This window comes from Paramormyrops kingsleyae, chromosome 20 (assembly GCF_048594095.1).
Source record: "Paramormyrops kingsleyae isolate MSU_618 chromosome 20, PKINGS_0.4, whole genome shotgun sequence".
NCBI lineage: Eukaryota > Metazoa > Chordata > Actinopteri > Osteoglossiformes > Mormyridae > Paramormyrops > Paramormyrops kingsleyae.
This window is the reverse complement of record NC_132816.1, coordinates 11,857,961-11,875,531: the sequence shown is the minus strand read 5'-3', so window position 1 is coordinate 11,875,531 and position 17,571 is coordinate 11,857,961. Positions and strand designations below refer to the sequence as shown.

The window sequence follows — 17,571 nt, the reverse complement described above, 5'->3', positions numbered from 1 at the left end:
TTTTAAATCATTTACCAACCTTGCAGCTATTCCAGTTTTTTTTTTTTTTTTTTTATAAAGACAGTCATTTCAAATGATCTGAATCACGCTGCAATGAATCACGGCCTATACAATATCAGTCCTGGTGATTCATTCCATCTCAATTAATCTTGCCATTTCTCTACACTTCCTAAGCTTCTGCAATAAAATTTCATGAGTAATAACCAAATAATTTCCATTGTACAGTTTATCTTATGTGCAACAAATGGCAAGCAAATTGTGAATAATTTTGTCAGCTAAGCCATCTGGTTTCGGCAATAACGATTCCTCAGTCTTGCTTAATTAACTGTGGCCATTAAGTGTTCTGAAATGTTATGCCCTGAATTTATGCCATGTAGTCAGAGGACAGCCGACAAGGACTCAATTAGGCTAGTTCTGTTCCTAGGTCATATTCACCAATTAGGGAGAAAGATGTCAGGCTTGCTGCCCTCGCCTTTCCCATCCCTGTGTCCCCGGCACCTGAGTAAATGCATGGCGTCCCTTCACTTCCCATTGAACTGAATAACTCCCCGAAAGCAGTAATTACTGCACTCCTGCAAAAGCTGTTTACAGACGCGGATCCATGGTTAGATGCTGCAGAGCTGGTTTAATAGTTTCAGGAAATATTACTGGCTCGTGGGAGACCGTCAGACACAGAGATTTTAGCATTCCATTATAAGCAACCACCCAATAGTATAATAGAAAGTGCTTTTATATAGTGGAATTAACTAGTAATTAAGCATCACTGTGAAAAAATGACAAATTGCCTCAGTAAACCCTTACTGAACAGGGACATTGACTTACCACAAAGAAAAGTGGTAGATTACACTGAACTGAATGTTGTAGGAATCCTAATCAATAAAGTATGCATGCATGTATCTATCTATCTATCTATCTACCCACCAGCCCACCAACCTACCTAGTACCCCATTAAAGGATCCTTGCCTACTGGAATTGTGTTTGGGGACATTCCCTTAGGTGTCCGATGGCTGAAACAGGTTGGACTTTGGAGACCAAACTGTTGCAGATCTCCGCCCCCAGACTTAAGGGGCGAAGTGGCTTCACTGCCCACCAGACGGACAGAGCAGCCGCTTTGTCGGAGCGGGTCTCCACATCCCTGCCCGTGGCGGCTCATCGAGTGGCGCTGCTCTCGCTGGTATACTCTGGGCTCTCTGGTTTCCTCCTGCAGTCCAAGTATCTAAATTGCCCAAAAAATACGGCTCTGCCTATGTGCATGTGTGCTCTGCGATGGACTGTCACCCTACCCAGGGTGCACCCCTGCCTAGTGCCTTATCCTGCCTGGTACAGCCTGCAGGTCTGCTAGCAAACCTGACTGGTGGCTGGATGATGGAGGATGAAGAGGCAGGGGATCCCCCCCATGGGGCTGACTGTACCCCCACCCTAAAAGGGCAGCTACTCTTGCCACAGCAGCATAGAGGCAGCTCCCAAAGAAGTCAGCGTGGGGGTTTCTGTGACCCCTGCCAGGGCAGTGGGACCTGGGAGAGCACGGCTTCCTGCTCTCCTGCTTCCACCCCAACACTCAGTCACATCCTTGTGGAGCTTCAGCGGCAGGTGGCCCAGCTGCAGGCTGCCGGAAATGCGTGCCCCCTGGGTCACACCCAGTTCAGCCCCCCCCACAAAAAAAAATGGATCGTCGCTATGACAGGAGCAGGAGTCGCCTGTTTACCTCCGGCAGTGTGACTCGGTGACAGACGCAGCAGGATGGCCGGAACAGACCGGAATTTTCGAGCCTCGCCACCAGATGCCCCCGTCGGAGTCGCTGCGCTGGTGTCAGAAGCGGGATGACAAGCCCACAGGTGGGGAGCATATCCAGTAGCGTCTCCCTGTATGTGCCCCTGTCATTGAGGGTCCGAGGAAGGATCACGATGACGCGACGGCTCCCAACAGTAAGGGGCAGAGTAGCAATCTTAGCCGCCTTATTAAACAGACCATAATCTACTGGTCATGTGATTAGGATTGCTGTCTCAGATGTGAATCTTTCAGTATCGGCACTCACCGACTAACAGTGAATTACCCTCAGATATTTGTACATACTTGAATGAAACGGTCCTTACTATCCTGACAGCAAGGGACTTGCAGTGACGTGTGGCATCCATGGCACCTGTCATTCACAGCACATCATGCATGAGCACACAGAGACATAGCTGTCACTTAGTTACTGTTACCGAGCAGGCTGCAAGCTTTTCCTAACGACAGAGGTTGGGCTCACCAATGAACAAACAGGCCACTGTAGGACTGGGGATTCGCTCCATTCTACAGGAAAAGGGTAGGGAACACAATGGGCTTACGGTAGTGGTGGGCAATAAGAGGATAATTTATAGTGACTGGTTGCAGTTGTATCTAATTGCACAAATCAGAGCTATTGCAAGAATCGCAGTACAGCAATACTTAACACTATTACAATAACGACTGAACAAACCAACAAGTGCTTGTCACGTGATAGCTGCATATTTGGAGGCAGCAACAGTGCTACAAAAAAAAAAAAAAAAAAAACCCAGACCGCTGTGAAACGACGCAATTTCAGCCTGCATAACATCTCAGCATTTTCTGTACATCTCACTTCTTCGCTAATTATCTGTCTCAGTGGATGTCAACTTAGTGACTATATCTTGAACTGAAAACTTAATTGATCTTTTCTAACCAGTTAGCTAAACTTATGATAATGGAATAATTTTCTCTAGATCTTAAGTAAACAAATGTCATTTTTTCAAGATGTTGGAAGTATGTGACGTGGCTAATGGGGAAGAATTTGTTCCATAAAAAACAAGGTTCTACTTCGATTGAGTGGAAATGGTTTGAATTTGCACAATCTGACATGCACCAATGTACTGTAATTAACAAATTTCATGAAGATACCATTCGTACAACAGGTGGCACAATCTTTCTGACCACCTGAAATGCAAGGACCCGACAACATGCGGAGTATCTGGTTATGTGCACATATTATAATGCTACAAACAGTTTCTTGTTAGCATAGAATTGCTGCTTAAGTAGGGTAATTGTCATTACTACATACATTCCAATTTGGTTGGTTTGTTTAAAAAAAAAAAAAAAAAATCTATATCATGGATTGTGATTCAAAAATATCGTGATATAACTTTTTGGCCATATCACTCACCCCTAGTTACATCAAATATGGCAGAGGCAACATAATGAAATATTCAAACACATCTGCAGCCGCGAGACCCGGAACATTACTGCCACATTCACTGATTTGGTGGGACAGTCAACTTGGCTAATAAGTGCTACCATGTGAACTGAAGCGTGTATTTTCAGGTGCTACTAAACAATAAATAGCAGTAAAAAAATAAATAAAACAGATAATGGGCTTTGAAGGATAAGCAAAGACAGTAATTTTCGTTAAGGAAGATTCTCAGAACTTATCTAGAAGTATCGTTTCATAATCACTGAACCCTTGTCTGCTTCCCCTTATGTGTGTAGATATCTTTTGCTAGAAATGTAGTAAGATTTAAAGATAATTTGAGATGCCTCAAAGGACGAGTGCGCTTTAAGCTTATGCAGGTGTGAAACATAACAACATGTACAATGCTGCTGATCATATCAATTTCTCTATAACAGCTTTCTAAAACTGGGGTGATACACTGACTCAACTGTTATGCCATGGCCCAAGGTTCAAAGCTCGCACCAAATTTGCACTTTATCTGGTAAGTTATTTGATTCACTTGTTTGGCAGATGTTTTTCATCCAAATAGCATACAATTGAGACAGTAGGGCCAGCCAGTCCCTGGAGCAATTGGGGTCAAGGGCGTCACTCGAGGGCCCAACAGTAAAATCACTCTGCTAACCAGGAGATTTGATCCGGCGACGACCTGATCACTGGCAAAGGGTTCTAATCCACTTAGCCACACACCGCCCTTAGAGTGCATTTTCCCCCTTCATTTGCAAAGGTTTCCTCCCGCAGTCCAAAAACATGATTCAGGTAACCATAATTTGCTCTTATAGCGCAGGAAGATGTGTGTGTGTGTTTATATTACCAATGACCAAATGTTCCCCACAATGTAATAAAAACCTGTTATTTTGACGTTGTGGGGACCTGAATACAATCATAAAAGTTTGGTTACTTATGGTTAAGGTTAGGGCTGGGTAGGGGCTAAGGTCGTTGTGATTAGAGTTTTCCCCATAGAAATGAATGGAGAGTCCCCACAAAGACATAATTACAAAGCTGTGTGTGTGTGTATGTGTATGCATTAGTGCCCCAAGATAGTCTGGAATTTCCTTCAGAGTATAAACAGCTATATACCCCCCGGGAGCAGCGTGACACTGACTGGATAAGTAGTTACTGAGAGAAAAAAAAACGACAGAGGATCGGAAGCAAGACCTGGTGAAGCTTCCTCCATCAAAACATAAATCCATATGTAACTGTAAACGGAGCAGCAAGCTCTGGTAGTCAAGCTAGCGTGGAACATGCATATATAAGTGATAGCTTTTCCCTGGAGAGCACAGAGCTAGAAGTGAAACAGTCTTATTAGAAGACTCCCCAACAGTGATAATGTGTGCAACCTCTCAATGGTTATATGAGTTAATAAACCCATGCCTTAACTCCAGATGACTCTAAGTCATCATCACTCTGGCTCATCAGCGGGGGTGATAAACTTCCTGGTGGTGAGCGGTGTTTTGGACCAGGGCCCCCACTGGGGATTCTGGATCAAGTCTTCAGATTTACCGGGCTTTACGAAGGGGGGGGGGGACCCACAACCTCCACTACTAGTTGCCCCACTCATCCAAGCGCATTTTGGGTAGGCCAGAAAGCTGCTGAAGGCATGCTCCTTTTCAGAGGTGGCTTTGAGGACCTCCCGATGATTTATTGACCTGCGACCGACCTAAGTCTGGAAACTACATTAGATCTCAAATGATTAAAAGTTTGATTCTTAATATTTTCTTTACCAAGTGGTGCCTTTGTGAAATGTTAAATTGCCAGTGGGGGTGAAAAAAAGCACAGCAGGCTTTAATATGCCTGAAAATCCTACAGTGTGTTTCCTTTTTTCCCTTTTTCAACGGGGGTCAGCGCAATGAATTCTCAGGTCACGCACAAAGACAGACAGACACACACTCACAAACATAATCGCAAAATCCGCCCACCTTCCCCGCCCACGGATCGAGTTAAAGGCATTTAAACCGTGATACATATGCTGTGAAGATAATGTCAGTCCTGGGGCGCTGACAAATGGAACAAACTCACTTACCATCTCGTTCCCGAACAAGATGTCGACAAATGGCATGACCTTCATCAAGGGCTCCTTGAAGAACGTACTGATGAACGGGGCTGAGAGGTTCAGGCAGAAGATCTTGTTGTTGTCGGACGCATGCTTGGCCACCTTCATGATGGACTCCGGGGACACTGTCAGGAAAAAGCCCTGAAAGGAAATAGCAATTTCCCCATATTTGTGAGAGACTTTCAGTGTGAACAAGATACATAATGACAAAGGTCCTCAGTGCATTAGAACACTGTATATTTAATGCAAGGTCAAATACATATAGATCAATGTAGACCTCTTGCAAAGACCATAATGAACACCCAAATGAGACAATAGATAAAAAATGGAAGACTTTTAAAAACAAAAATGATACCTGCAACACATTCCAAATTATTTTAGAAAATCAAATGTTTTATTCGCTCATCATCCCTAAAGACTTCATTAGAGTCTGCATGTATGCATCTTAAATACTATTTTAAATCATTAATAATGGGATCAAAGTTAAATGGAAAAAAAAAAAAAAGTCCAGACATGTAATTTTCCACCCAGCTGAAAGAACGTCCTGAAAAAAGCATCCAAGACAAGAGCGATGGCTGAGGTCCAGGGCCTGTACTGAAGGAAGCACCGTGCTCGTATCGGATTATGTGCAAAACAAAAGTCCTGTCTGGACTCTCCTTACTTGGAAACAAGAGAGGTTGCTCTCTGCATTGTGTGAATGAATACAAATCAGGTAAGAAATACCCTTTGTATTTCAACTGGAAATCCGAAACGACACCCCAATGCCAAGTACACAAAACTCCCCTTTTGATACTGATCTTCCTAACCTTGTTTTAGCTACACAATTATTCGTAATAGCTTTGCATCAATGGGGAAAAAAATACATCTACTGGATACATGTGCACAATGCCAAAGCATTCCTAGCGCAAACTGTGACGAACCCCCTCGATGTATTAACATCTATAAAATTACAGAATTTCATATAAATGCGGGATACTTTGAAATGCTTTTATGTGTGGCACAAAAATGGCTTTTGATTACGTTGCAGTTTGCTGTAGGCCAAAGTTGATTTGCTTTGTTACATGACTGTAATTTCCTATACCAGTGCTGCCATAAATACACCAGAGGCTCACCTCCAGCACATGGCCAATCACCGATCCTGACATTTTTCTCTAAGATGCTGTCAGTCTATTAAAGGGAAACGCTGCTTTTTTTTTTCTCCCCTTTTCAGATCAATACCAGCTTTTTATGTTGCCGGAGACGAGCATTTGTAGGTCCTGCATTACTGCCTCTGATCAAAGGGCAGAGCATCTATTTAATTTCCAGGGGGTTGTTGAACTTTAAAAACACATTCCGCATAGACTTTTTAATTAAAAGAGCACTATAATGTTGTCTAACATTACAATACATCACAGTACATCAATAACAAAACACTGACAAAACTAGTTCTGTAAGTGATGTTTTAAGGGATTAAAATTCCAGATCCTGACACATTAAAGCTTGAGGAAAAAAATATATACACATAGTGTACACTGACACATCACCTTATCACCAAGGTCAGCTGAATTTATTTACACAAATTTAGTGCTTAGGCACCCATATGTGGTCAGCATGGAGCACCATAGCCGTTTCTCGCTTTATCGTATTGATATAAAGGCCATCCTCATCTTTTGCTACGTTCTGCGCTGCATTCTTCAAGTCATCAACACACTTCAGCTTTGATGCCGAGGAATTGGAAAACACAATCCCTGCACATTACAGCTTTTGTGTTTCTGTGTTTGAAGTCCGAGGAATGCTCGGGGCAGACCTTTCATAAAAATAATGTACGTCTTTTGAAAGTTATAAGCTTTGTGACTTCAGCGGCTTCTGGGTAAGGAGCCCAGGTCTTATGAAATTCCAAGGCCTATCATAAAGCTGATTTTGTGGAACAGAAGCTGAATAAATCAAGTCTTTAGAGCTCAGGTAAAGATTGTGTGTCAGGAATAACAGATGTAATTTCTCCAGATGTCATAGAGTCTTACAGTAATGACTATACGGTTTCCAGCTAAGGATCAAAGTGCTTACGGTACACTTTGTGTTTTTCAGTTGTGGCAAAAGATGTATTAAGTCATTCAGAGACTGTTTTGCTGCTTCACACAACACGGTGGTGAACTTCAACCAAGGTAATTTGAATTTTGGGTGGATGGTTATGTAATGAATGCTTTCTCAGGACTCTGCAGTTACGATACAAAATCATTCACAAATTAACACTAAACTAAAGTTGAAACTCACTTAATAGGACATCAATGCTAATTGCACTCAGGTCTGTGCTCCTGGGGATGTTCTGACATCAGAATATCCGTGTTACACAGATGAATGAGCTCACATGACTAAAAATATACCAGGCATCTGAAGAGTGAAAGTGTTCTATTTTAGCAAGAATATTTTTCTATGTATTGCTACTCCTGTATGCCCTTTGTTCACAACAGTTTTATGATGTACAGTGTCACAGCTTCAGAACTTGAAATATTTAAAGTCTTTCTGGGGGGGGACGGGACGGACGGACGGACATCAAGCTTCATAACATTATGCTGCATCAACTGTTAGCAAAGACGTCCACTTTGTCATGTAAACTGTACACGTTTGAAGTACAAGTTCCAATTTATACAACACTAAGCAAAAGCCACGAATGACCATATTTTGTTAAAATAGGTTCAATGTACATAATGACATAGGGATTATACTTTTATAATAGTCCAAATATAATTTTAGGCAAACTGTATAGATAATATATAATCAATATTATCATATTTTTATATTATAATATGATTTAGTCATATTATTATGATTATTATCACCGTCATGACTGTGTACTGATTACTGCTTATAGAAATTGAATACATAGACGGGTGGATTATTATAATTATTATTAGTTAGTGGACTACAAGTTCACAAAGCAATAACTATTTTAACAGTTCATTAGAGAAGCAATTTGGTTCAATTCAAGTGGTCCATTAAGAAATGTTATCCTGCAACACTTCAGTTAGTTGTCAACCCTTCACTGCAATGCCACCCTGCCAATAGGGGCCTTCACCTTAGAGCCAGTACCATCGTGAATTCGCCATCGTCATACACGCTCATCAAACAGAAGTAACAAAAGCACGAAATAACCTCGGCCACACCTGCATTCTGACTGGCTGGCTGAGATGAATGTTTGGTTCCTCATGCATTCAGGAGATCATTCCATTTGGAAAACTGGCGCCCGCAAACTAATACGAAAGTATTACAAATTCCTTAAAAATACACAATAAAAGATCTAAACCTTTAGAACAGATCCATGTTAATTCTAGCCAAATATCTCGAGCATGAGGACATGTGTGTACCCATACTCTATAATGAACGCGCAGTAACGAAACGTCCGCTTTTACTTCGGTAAATCATCTATATTACGTGCAGCTCTGACATTCGTACTCATTTTTCTTAAATTCATGTTTGTTTACAGAAAGGTTTCTCAAAGCTGCAATTACTTTCCCCACGAGGAGCTTTATTCTGTTTTGATAAATGTCTTCCAGATTGTCCGGGTTTAGTATGTCTATTAAAGCCACTCACCAGCAGGTTTCGGCATCTCATTACCTCAGGCGAGCTCCCCCGACATGCGCTGAGGTAGACAGACTTCATTATGCGGAATCACATGAAGCTACACTGATTAAGGTCATATGTTATCACACACTGGTATCCTCTTCCAGCTTTGCAAAATCATAGCACAAGAAGATCAATATCTTAGGGTGGGGGGATTCATTAACGCAGTTTGAGTCTCTGTCTTAACAGGTACCTTAAATTTGCTTGTGGCACAAACACAGATCTCATTTCGTAGAATCAAAAAGCCCATAGCAGCTAGTCTCAGTGGTTCTGCTCTAAAACACAACGAAGGAAATCGCATGTCCTTGTGAAGTACAAAGTAAATTAACATTTTTACATTAAAAAATACCATCCGGTTGCATGGGGGATGAAAGCAATTTAGAGAAAATAAAGTTCTGTATATACTTCCGTTATAGAGGAATGAATACAAAATATGTGCTACAGTTGTTTTGTTAAAGCAGCTGATTTATTTCTCACTTGAGAACAAGGTCAGTTGGTTTTATTTAAACACAAGTTCAATTAAGCTGATGGGACAGACAATAAATCTGTTTCAATAAAAAGGGCAGCATCATTCAACATGCCAGTGGGTGTAAAATATGTCCAAATTTCTGGATTTTTCAGAGTGTAACTGTACAGATAACATCTGTCGTGTCTTTTCATAACATCAGATATTCATGTACAAGACAACCTTATCAGAAATTTAGGACTTCATACAGGTCAATGGACAAAAGGCAGTAAAATTTAGGCAAAGCAGCCATTGTAATACGTGGCCACCAGTTAGCCATCACAATAGAGGTCTACAATGAGAATCAAAATACAGAGGGGGGGATCCATTAGATATTTAGGTAAAAACAGAAGCACAACACTATAGGAGACAAATGCTGAATAATTCTTTAAAATGGAAAATCACCTCACAAGGTCATTAAATGACCAAACATCCAAGGGTAACACTATCACTCCAAGAATCAGACCTACAAACAAACTCCTGCAGAGAAGGTCTTTACTCCTCATATCAATACCAGTTCAAAACTACAAATATACATCAGCAGAGTAAAGTATAAGAATTCATGACTGTAACTATGTCTGTGTTAAAAACCCTGTACAACCTACTAGCTAATTACCAGTTCTACTTCTTTTAGTAATCATGTGTCCAATAGACAATAGACCGTCAGAATGAGAAAACAACAAATTAGAATTAGATCAGCCTCTAAAATGTTATTAATCACCTAAATATTTTTTGTTAAGAAGAAATTTTGTTGTGTTCATTAATGGGTTGACTGCATAGGAAAAAAAATGCACTGTGGTAATTTGATCCCCCCCCCCCCACTGTCAACCTACCCAATAGGGGAAAGTTGAATTTTATATGACAGTGAGGATCTGACTTCTTAAATGTCAGACACCTGGAAACTTATATACATGTTCCAGATAATGAAACTCACATCGCAGGCCACATTAAAATTTACACTGTGTACATGCAACATACATGCTGTTCATAAAGCACGACGAATTACATTGATTGATGTGAAACACAAATTTCATACATCTTTATTAACCTCTGCAGCCAAACCAAAGGAATGGGAATGCTTGGCAGTCATTAAATTGAACTACGGCAGCCTGCTATGGAATACCATTAACCACAGTTAGGACTCAGAGCTCATTCCTGGAATTGTTACTCGACTTGAGCTACCGCAGTCTAACTGTATCGTATTCACAGCAACAGGGTTTCAGGGGTCAACTTGCACAGTGTGTAAAAATTCTATAAGGTGGGAAAAAATGCAATTGCCTTAAAGCAACTATCTCATTTCATAATCTATCTGCTGCGGTCTGTTATTGATGGATCCGATGATTTATTAATTGTATCATATACACTACGTCAAACAAATCTCAGATCAATGGCGAGAGTGTAAATTGTGTTCCATGCAAGCCCTTTACTGTATATTTCAGGACTCTAAATTGTCTCTGTGATGCTCCTGCATGTTAACCAGTCTGCCTGGAACTGGCACAACGTACCGCACATATAAAACAGCTGCTTCAAATTGCTATCAGCCGTGGTCAGGGTGCGGCTAAACCTCACACGCGCTACTCCGCAGCATTTTATAACACTCGGCTATTGTAATCTTTATATAGTAAACAAAGAATACATAATTTTCACAAATAAAAGAATTTATATTCTATTCATATGATAAATTTCTGCTGTGTGTGTGTGTTGAATAAGTGATTATTGAAAATAGATCTGTGGATCTCATTAGTATGTGCTCCAAAAAGGAAGGCATTTAATTTTAAACAAAACAAAACAACCAGGATGAATAGCAATTGCATGTAGAGCATACAGATACACACTATGGCTGCATCAGTACCTAATTAATTAAATTATAATATAAATGTACACGGCGCATTTTCCTCGCTTATATGCCATAAAATGAGAGCTATCATATTCACATCTGATGGCATTTTTACAGGAATCGATTTACTTAGGACACAGCGTATCCTTCATCCTGGAAATTAATGTGTAAAGGAATGAGATACTACAAATATATGTAATCAGCAATTTAGCAATAATCTCTATAAATAAATAATCAGTGGTGCCATTAGCGTGACATCCGTCCCAGCCCTGTGCGGATACCTAACCTGCAGCACTATTGGCCGATCGCATCTATCATGCAGCGGTCTGCTAACCTTGCGCGTTCAGACCGAACGGACGGGGAAAGGAGGATCTGAAACTTTAATTTGCACTGCTGCTGGAGAAGCGCATGCTGGAGAAGCGCAGTCACGATGGCCTGTGGCACATTAGCCGCACACCAGCAAAAAAGGCGTGAAAGCGCCAACCCAGGAATGTTAACCCTATCAGGGAGGTTAAAGGTGGCCATCCACTAAATACAGGGGGAGTTTACATAATTAGCGCAGAATCTCACTAATGTTTGCTGTGCGACATGCTCTCGCAGCTCTTCGGGTCTGCGGCTTGTGCTCTCTCCCGTAGTGTTTGGGAAGGAAAAAAAAAAAAAAAAAAAAAAACGTGCTGGATAAAGTTACAGACTGGGCCGAGAGGGGGGAAAGAAGAAAAAAAAAAAACAGCGAGGAATGTACTTAGGATTTAAAACAGACAACTTTCGGAGCCAAGAGACTCCAAATGCCAGTTCTAGTCCACATAATTCAGTGCATAACCTAGCCTCAGACTCACGCTGTGTAAAAGCAACATATGCTAACCCAAAGGAAATTTAAGAAAGTTTTATGTATATGCAAATGCTTGCAGATTTTTTTAAAAACTCAGTTTTAGACAAATAGGTACAGAGCAGACATTGTTAGTACTTGGGGATATTTTCAAGTGCAGACTTTGTGACTTTGATGGAAAGGAAGCCGTTTCATTCCAGTTTGTGGAACTGGGATGGACAAAACCACACACTTTTGTTCAGTTTGCATATAATTAATACCTGCACAAACATCCCCAGAAATATTTGACTCTCATTTCCTCATTTGGCTGCAGTTACAATCGTGGCTTATTATGGAGACTCGTTGGACGCATGAGGGTGGAGGTACAAGTCCGCTCAGAGCAGACAGGTTGAGATATTGCTGCCATTTTTTGTTAAGAATGCCAGGGAGGGGGGGGGGGGGGGGGTTGGTGGATGGAAAATGTTGCCTGAGTAACAAGAAACAGTCTGCTAATCCCACCTATACAGAAACAGATGTTGAAACTTTCTTCAAAAAAGCTAAACTATGAGGGCACATTTAAAGGGGGGTATGAACCTCGTTAGAGAGAAGTGATATTGTTCTCAAATGCCTCAGTAAAATCAAGCTATTCTTTCCCCTGCTTCAGTAATTCACACTGCCTTGACTTTTAATGCACTTCATTAACACAGCATGACACACAGAAGATGGCACATCTCTCTACACATAAAAATGTGCTACTAGGTGTCTCTTCACAGGAAACAGGAAGTACACCTATGTCACCTGTCACTTCCCGACGACGCCAACCTTGCTTGTTAGACAGTCAAAAAAGGGTTAGTTAAGGTACATTCAGGTGATAAAAAGCTATTTTGTTCTCGCTAATGAATTCAAAACAAATAAAGGATTATTGTTCACAATATCGTGAATGCCTAACACAAATTCCCCAGTAAATGGCTGTATAACTAGCGCTTTGAAACACTGTACTATAGAAGGTGGACATTTTTACAAAGTATGGGCTGTATTTTATCTGGAAAAACCCAGATGCACGCCCTTGCCGCAATAATCAAGCGTAATGGTGGTACCACGGTTTGGGGATACTTTTCTGCATCAGGACTGAGATGATTTAATATCACAAATTCTGCTCTCCACCAAATCTACAAACGACCGTCGGACCATTTATCTCTAAGTTAAAATGCAAATGGATCACACAGCAAGACAACGAAATGATCGCATGTGTACATCAGAATTGCTGAAGAACAAATACTGCACCTCTAAAGTGACCTAATCCAGAGTTAAACCCATTTAAGGTTGCGGCAAGAACCGAAATGAGCATTTCATGCTCATAAATCAACAAATTCCCAGAATCAAAGCAGTTTTGCGTGGAAGGGCAGGCGAGAATTCCTCCGTGACACCGTCAGTGACTGATCAATATCTACAGGAAATGTCAGGTTGCAGTCACTGCAGCTAAAGGTGGCACAACTAATTATTGGGTGCATGGGGACAATTACTTTATCATACAGGAGGGCTGGGTGTAGCATAACGCTACAAAATAAATGACAATCATTCTTGCACTCAGGTTCCCTTTCTCTTGAACGACGTGAACATGCAGAACATCAGAAAGGTGGCAAATACTTTATCACGGTGCTGCATATGCAACAAATACAATGATTTATATGAATTCCATGTTTCATTAAATAATAGTTCCATTACAATATTACTTTTGACAAATGGCCTGTCAACATTTCTTAAAAAGGTAAAGCGCACCTTACGGCTGCTAATGTTTTGGTGATTAAAGAAACAACAAATGAGAATTAGTAGCAATTATGAATTGGAAACTTTTTAAATGTCAAAAACTTTAAGATGGTGGCTAGAAAATGTACGCTAAGGGATGTGATTCTAAGACAGTCGTGGATAGATATTTTGGCTTCATACAATGGCAATGTGTTCCATAAACAATCTATATATTTCAACTAACTAAATGGACATTGTCTAAGATACTCCCTGTTTCATACTAAATCAGTGACTAGTTTTTGCCTTCTTTTAAGTGAGAATATTTAAACGTTTATTATTGTCTTTACAAGCTATTATTCTATTCTGCACACTTTATAGTGATACTCAGAAAATTTAACTGGTAAATTTTCAATCCTTTGATAATTATGTCATGTGGACCAGCATTTCAGAATTTTGTGTGGAATCTGATACTGCACAACTACAGTATCTGCTTTTGACATGACACTGAATGCGGACTGTCAAATTAATGAATTTTTTGACTTATTCATCCCAAACATCCTCAAATCCATATTTTGGACACAATAAAATTCATACACATCAGAGGTGGATTTAGTAATGTGTCCGGCTGAATGAACCGGTCCCTAATTTGAAAAAATGATTTGTCCGCACGAACCTAGACACAGACTAAGGGTTCTGTCAGACATATTGTATCTACATTGTACTGAAATACGGTTTTATTATGACCAAGAATACATAATGGTAAAAATATCAGCAAGACTTGTGAAGTTTCTTCATATGAATACATCTTTCAAGGAGACAACCACAGTGAGAGTTGTGGCCCACAGACCAGAAGCTTCAGGCTGTGATTGCAGAAATCATCTTGGGTGGCTGCTGTGTAACCTACCTCCAGTCTTGCTTGTAACTGTTCTGTCACAGACATTCAAACAGGCAGTCTGTCACTGCAGTACAATCGTCTGTCTAATGAATATCACCATACTGAAAAATGTGCTCGCAACCATACAAGCCAATGAATCATACTTGGTCTTGGTCGAGGGACTAAAATAACAGAGACTGAACAACAAAGCCAGAAGTGATACCTCCAGCGAAGAAACGGACAGTTAATTTGATCTATACTTCCCTCGTAAAGTCTAAGAGCTCCTAAAGGACCATGCCTCTCACTCTTAACGGCTTCTTTAAATCCCCTAATTATTGTAAACAGCATGTAAACAATTGTATATGCTTGTATACAATGCTGTAACAACTCACCGCTAATCAGCTGCACCCAGTGCTCCATGCTGGGATGTAACAAATAAAATATACTGTAATGCTTAGTTCTCAAAAAAAAAAAAAAAAAAAAAGAATAATTCATACAAAGCAGTTAATTGATGATTCATAACTACTTTTTAAAAAAACATCTCAAGGCTACTATAATGTGACAATCCCAGATGAAAACGTCTACCACAGATTTGAAAACAATGACTCCTGGCTGATACAAGAATAAGAACATAAGAACATAAGAACATAAGAACTATACAAACGAGAGGAGGCCATTCGGCCCATCGAGCTCGCTTGGGGAGAACTTAACTAATAGCTCAGAGTTGTTAAAATCTTATCTAGCTCTGATTTAAAGGAACCCAAGGATTCAGCTTGCACTACGTTATCAGGAAGACTATTCCATACTCTGACTACACGCTGTGTAAAGAAGTGCTTCCTTAAATCCAGTTTGAAATGTTCTCCCGCTAATTTCCACCTATGGCCACGAGTTCTTGTATTTGAACTAATGCTGAAGTAACTATTCGGTTGAACAGCATCCAAACCTGTTAGAATCTTATAGACCTGGATCATGTCCCCCCTCAGTCTCCTTTGCTTGAGGCTGAACAGATTTAGCTCAAATAACCTTTCCTCGTATGACATTCCTCTAAGACCAGGAATCATTCTTGTGGCCCTACGCTGCACCTTTTCTAAGGCCGCTATGTCCTTTTTAAGATATGGTGACCAAACCTGTACACAATATTCTAGGTGAGGTCTCACCAAGGAATTGTATAATCTTAGCATTACCTCCCTTGACTTAAACTCCACACACCTGGAGATGTACCCCAACATCCTATTGGCCTTTTTTATTGCTTCCCCACACTGGCGAGAATGAGACATGGAAGCATCAACATACACACCAAGGTCTTTCTCATAATCAGCTACCTTTATTTCAGTAGGTCCCATAAAATACCTGTACTTTATATTTCTGCTCCCTACATGGAGTACCTTACATTTGTCTATGTTAAATTTCATCTGCCAGGTGTCAGCCCAGTCACTAATTAAATTAAGATCCCGCTGTAGCTGCTGAGCCGCTAGTTCAGTATCTGCTACACCACCCACCTTGGTGTCATCTGCAAATTTCACCAGTTTACTGTATATATTGGTGTCTATATCATTTATGTAAATTAGGAACAAAAGTGGTCCTAAAATTGAACCCTGCGGTACCCCACTATGAACGCAGGCCCACTGTGACATCGAGCCTCTTATAACTACTCGCTGCTTCCTATCCGTTAACCAGTTATCAATCCAAGTCGCTACAGTTCCTAAAATACCTGTCGCTTTGAGTTTAAGTTAACAGAAGGCTATTTAACCAATAGGAGGTTAGTCATCTGAAGATATACGTCTCATTATAACCCTATAAACGAATTGTCAAATTTTCACCAAAGCTGTGATAGCAGAACACAAATGTGTTTTTAGTTTTTCAACCTGACTGTGAATTGAAATGATATGACTGAACTCTGTGCATGTAATCTGAAAATTGAATAAATTACCCAAAGCGTAGAAATAACGTATGCTAAAATGAGTGTTAATTACAGTCGTGGGTGGTAGAACTGTAGTATTGTGCTTTTGTCAAAAGTATACAGATTTCACTAAACAAATGCAATTTTCCTTTCAAAAGGAGATACTTATGCAACCATATCATTACACTTTGTATCTGATCATGTCTTCCCGACTTCCAGCAGACTTTTTGAACACTATGCAATCAACATCACAACAAATAATACAAAAGCAGCCTTTACATTATTTATTGCAAATCAGAATTTAGCAGAGAACAGACCCACACACAGACAAAGAGCAAATAGTGAATAAATTCATATACAGCTATATAAATGCAAAATGTAATTCAGCATGCTAATCAGGTGTTAGAAAGCCATTCTTATGCTGAACTAGAGGATGGAATATAACACTAAATGTAAACATCATAAGTGAACACTGCAGGAGAAAAGTCAATGAAACACTGATATTAATTTATAATCGAGCTTTCAATGCAGCACCAAATATGCTTTGGTTAAACATTACACAATTTTAGATTTATCATTATGATGATTTTATTTTGTCTATATTTATGTATAATTGATTGTTTATAAAAAGTCTTTTTTGTAGACCTGTCTTTATCAGATATATTCTGAATGTGGAACATAATCACCAGACAAAGCAGCAGGGGACTAAAAATCATAATAAAAAGTTGTTCTTGGCCAAAACTATAAAATAAAATGTGGCAATAATGTGTTAACAGGATTTAAAGATCATATTCATGCTATTTGTTAACCTCCAACCCAACCAACTGACTGATCTCATAATTATTGTTCCAGGTCAGGATTAACACATCTGCTTTTACTCTTAGTTTAACTGACGGCCACTTACAGTCCGTGTGATCGCGGTATCGTAATCATTTCCAAATTAGGAAAGTAGCTATTCGGCCCGAACAGCCTATATGGGGCCCAAGAAAGACCAAGCACTTTAAAAGCTTTGCTCGGTAGGAGCAAGGTAAGTT

The 17,571-nt window shown here is 40.1% G+C and overlaps 1 protein-coding gene across 3 annotated transcripts in view; it reads right to left on the bottom strand.

Moving 5' to 3' along the window:
• The window catches only part of LOC111836876 (adenosine kinase-like), a 129,914-nt gene that overhangs the window by 30,342 nt on the left and 82,001 nt on the right, over positions 1–17,571 (bottom strand). For all 3 annotated transcript variants that reach the window (XM_023798524.2, XM_023798560.2, XM_023798544.2), the window contains one exon: positions 5,244–5,414. In XM_023798524.2, the coding sequence (XP_023654292.1) occupies positions 5,244–5,414 (171 nt within the window). The remainder of the gene's footprint in view (positions 1–5,243; positions 5,415–17,571) is intronic.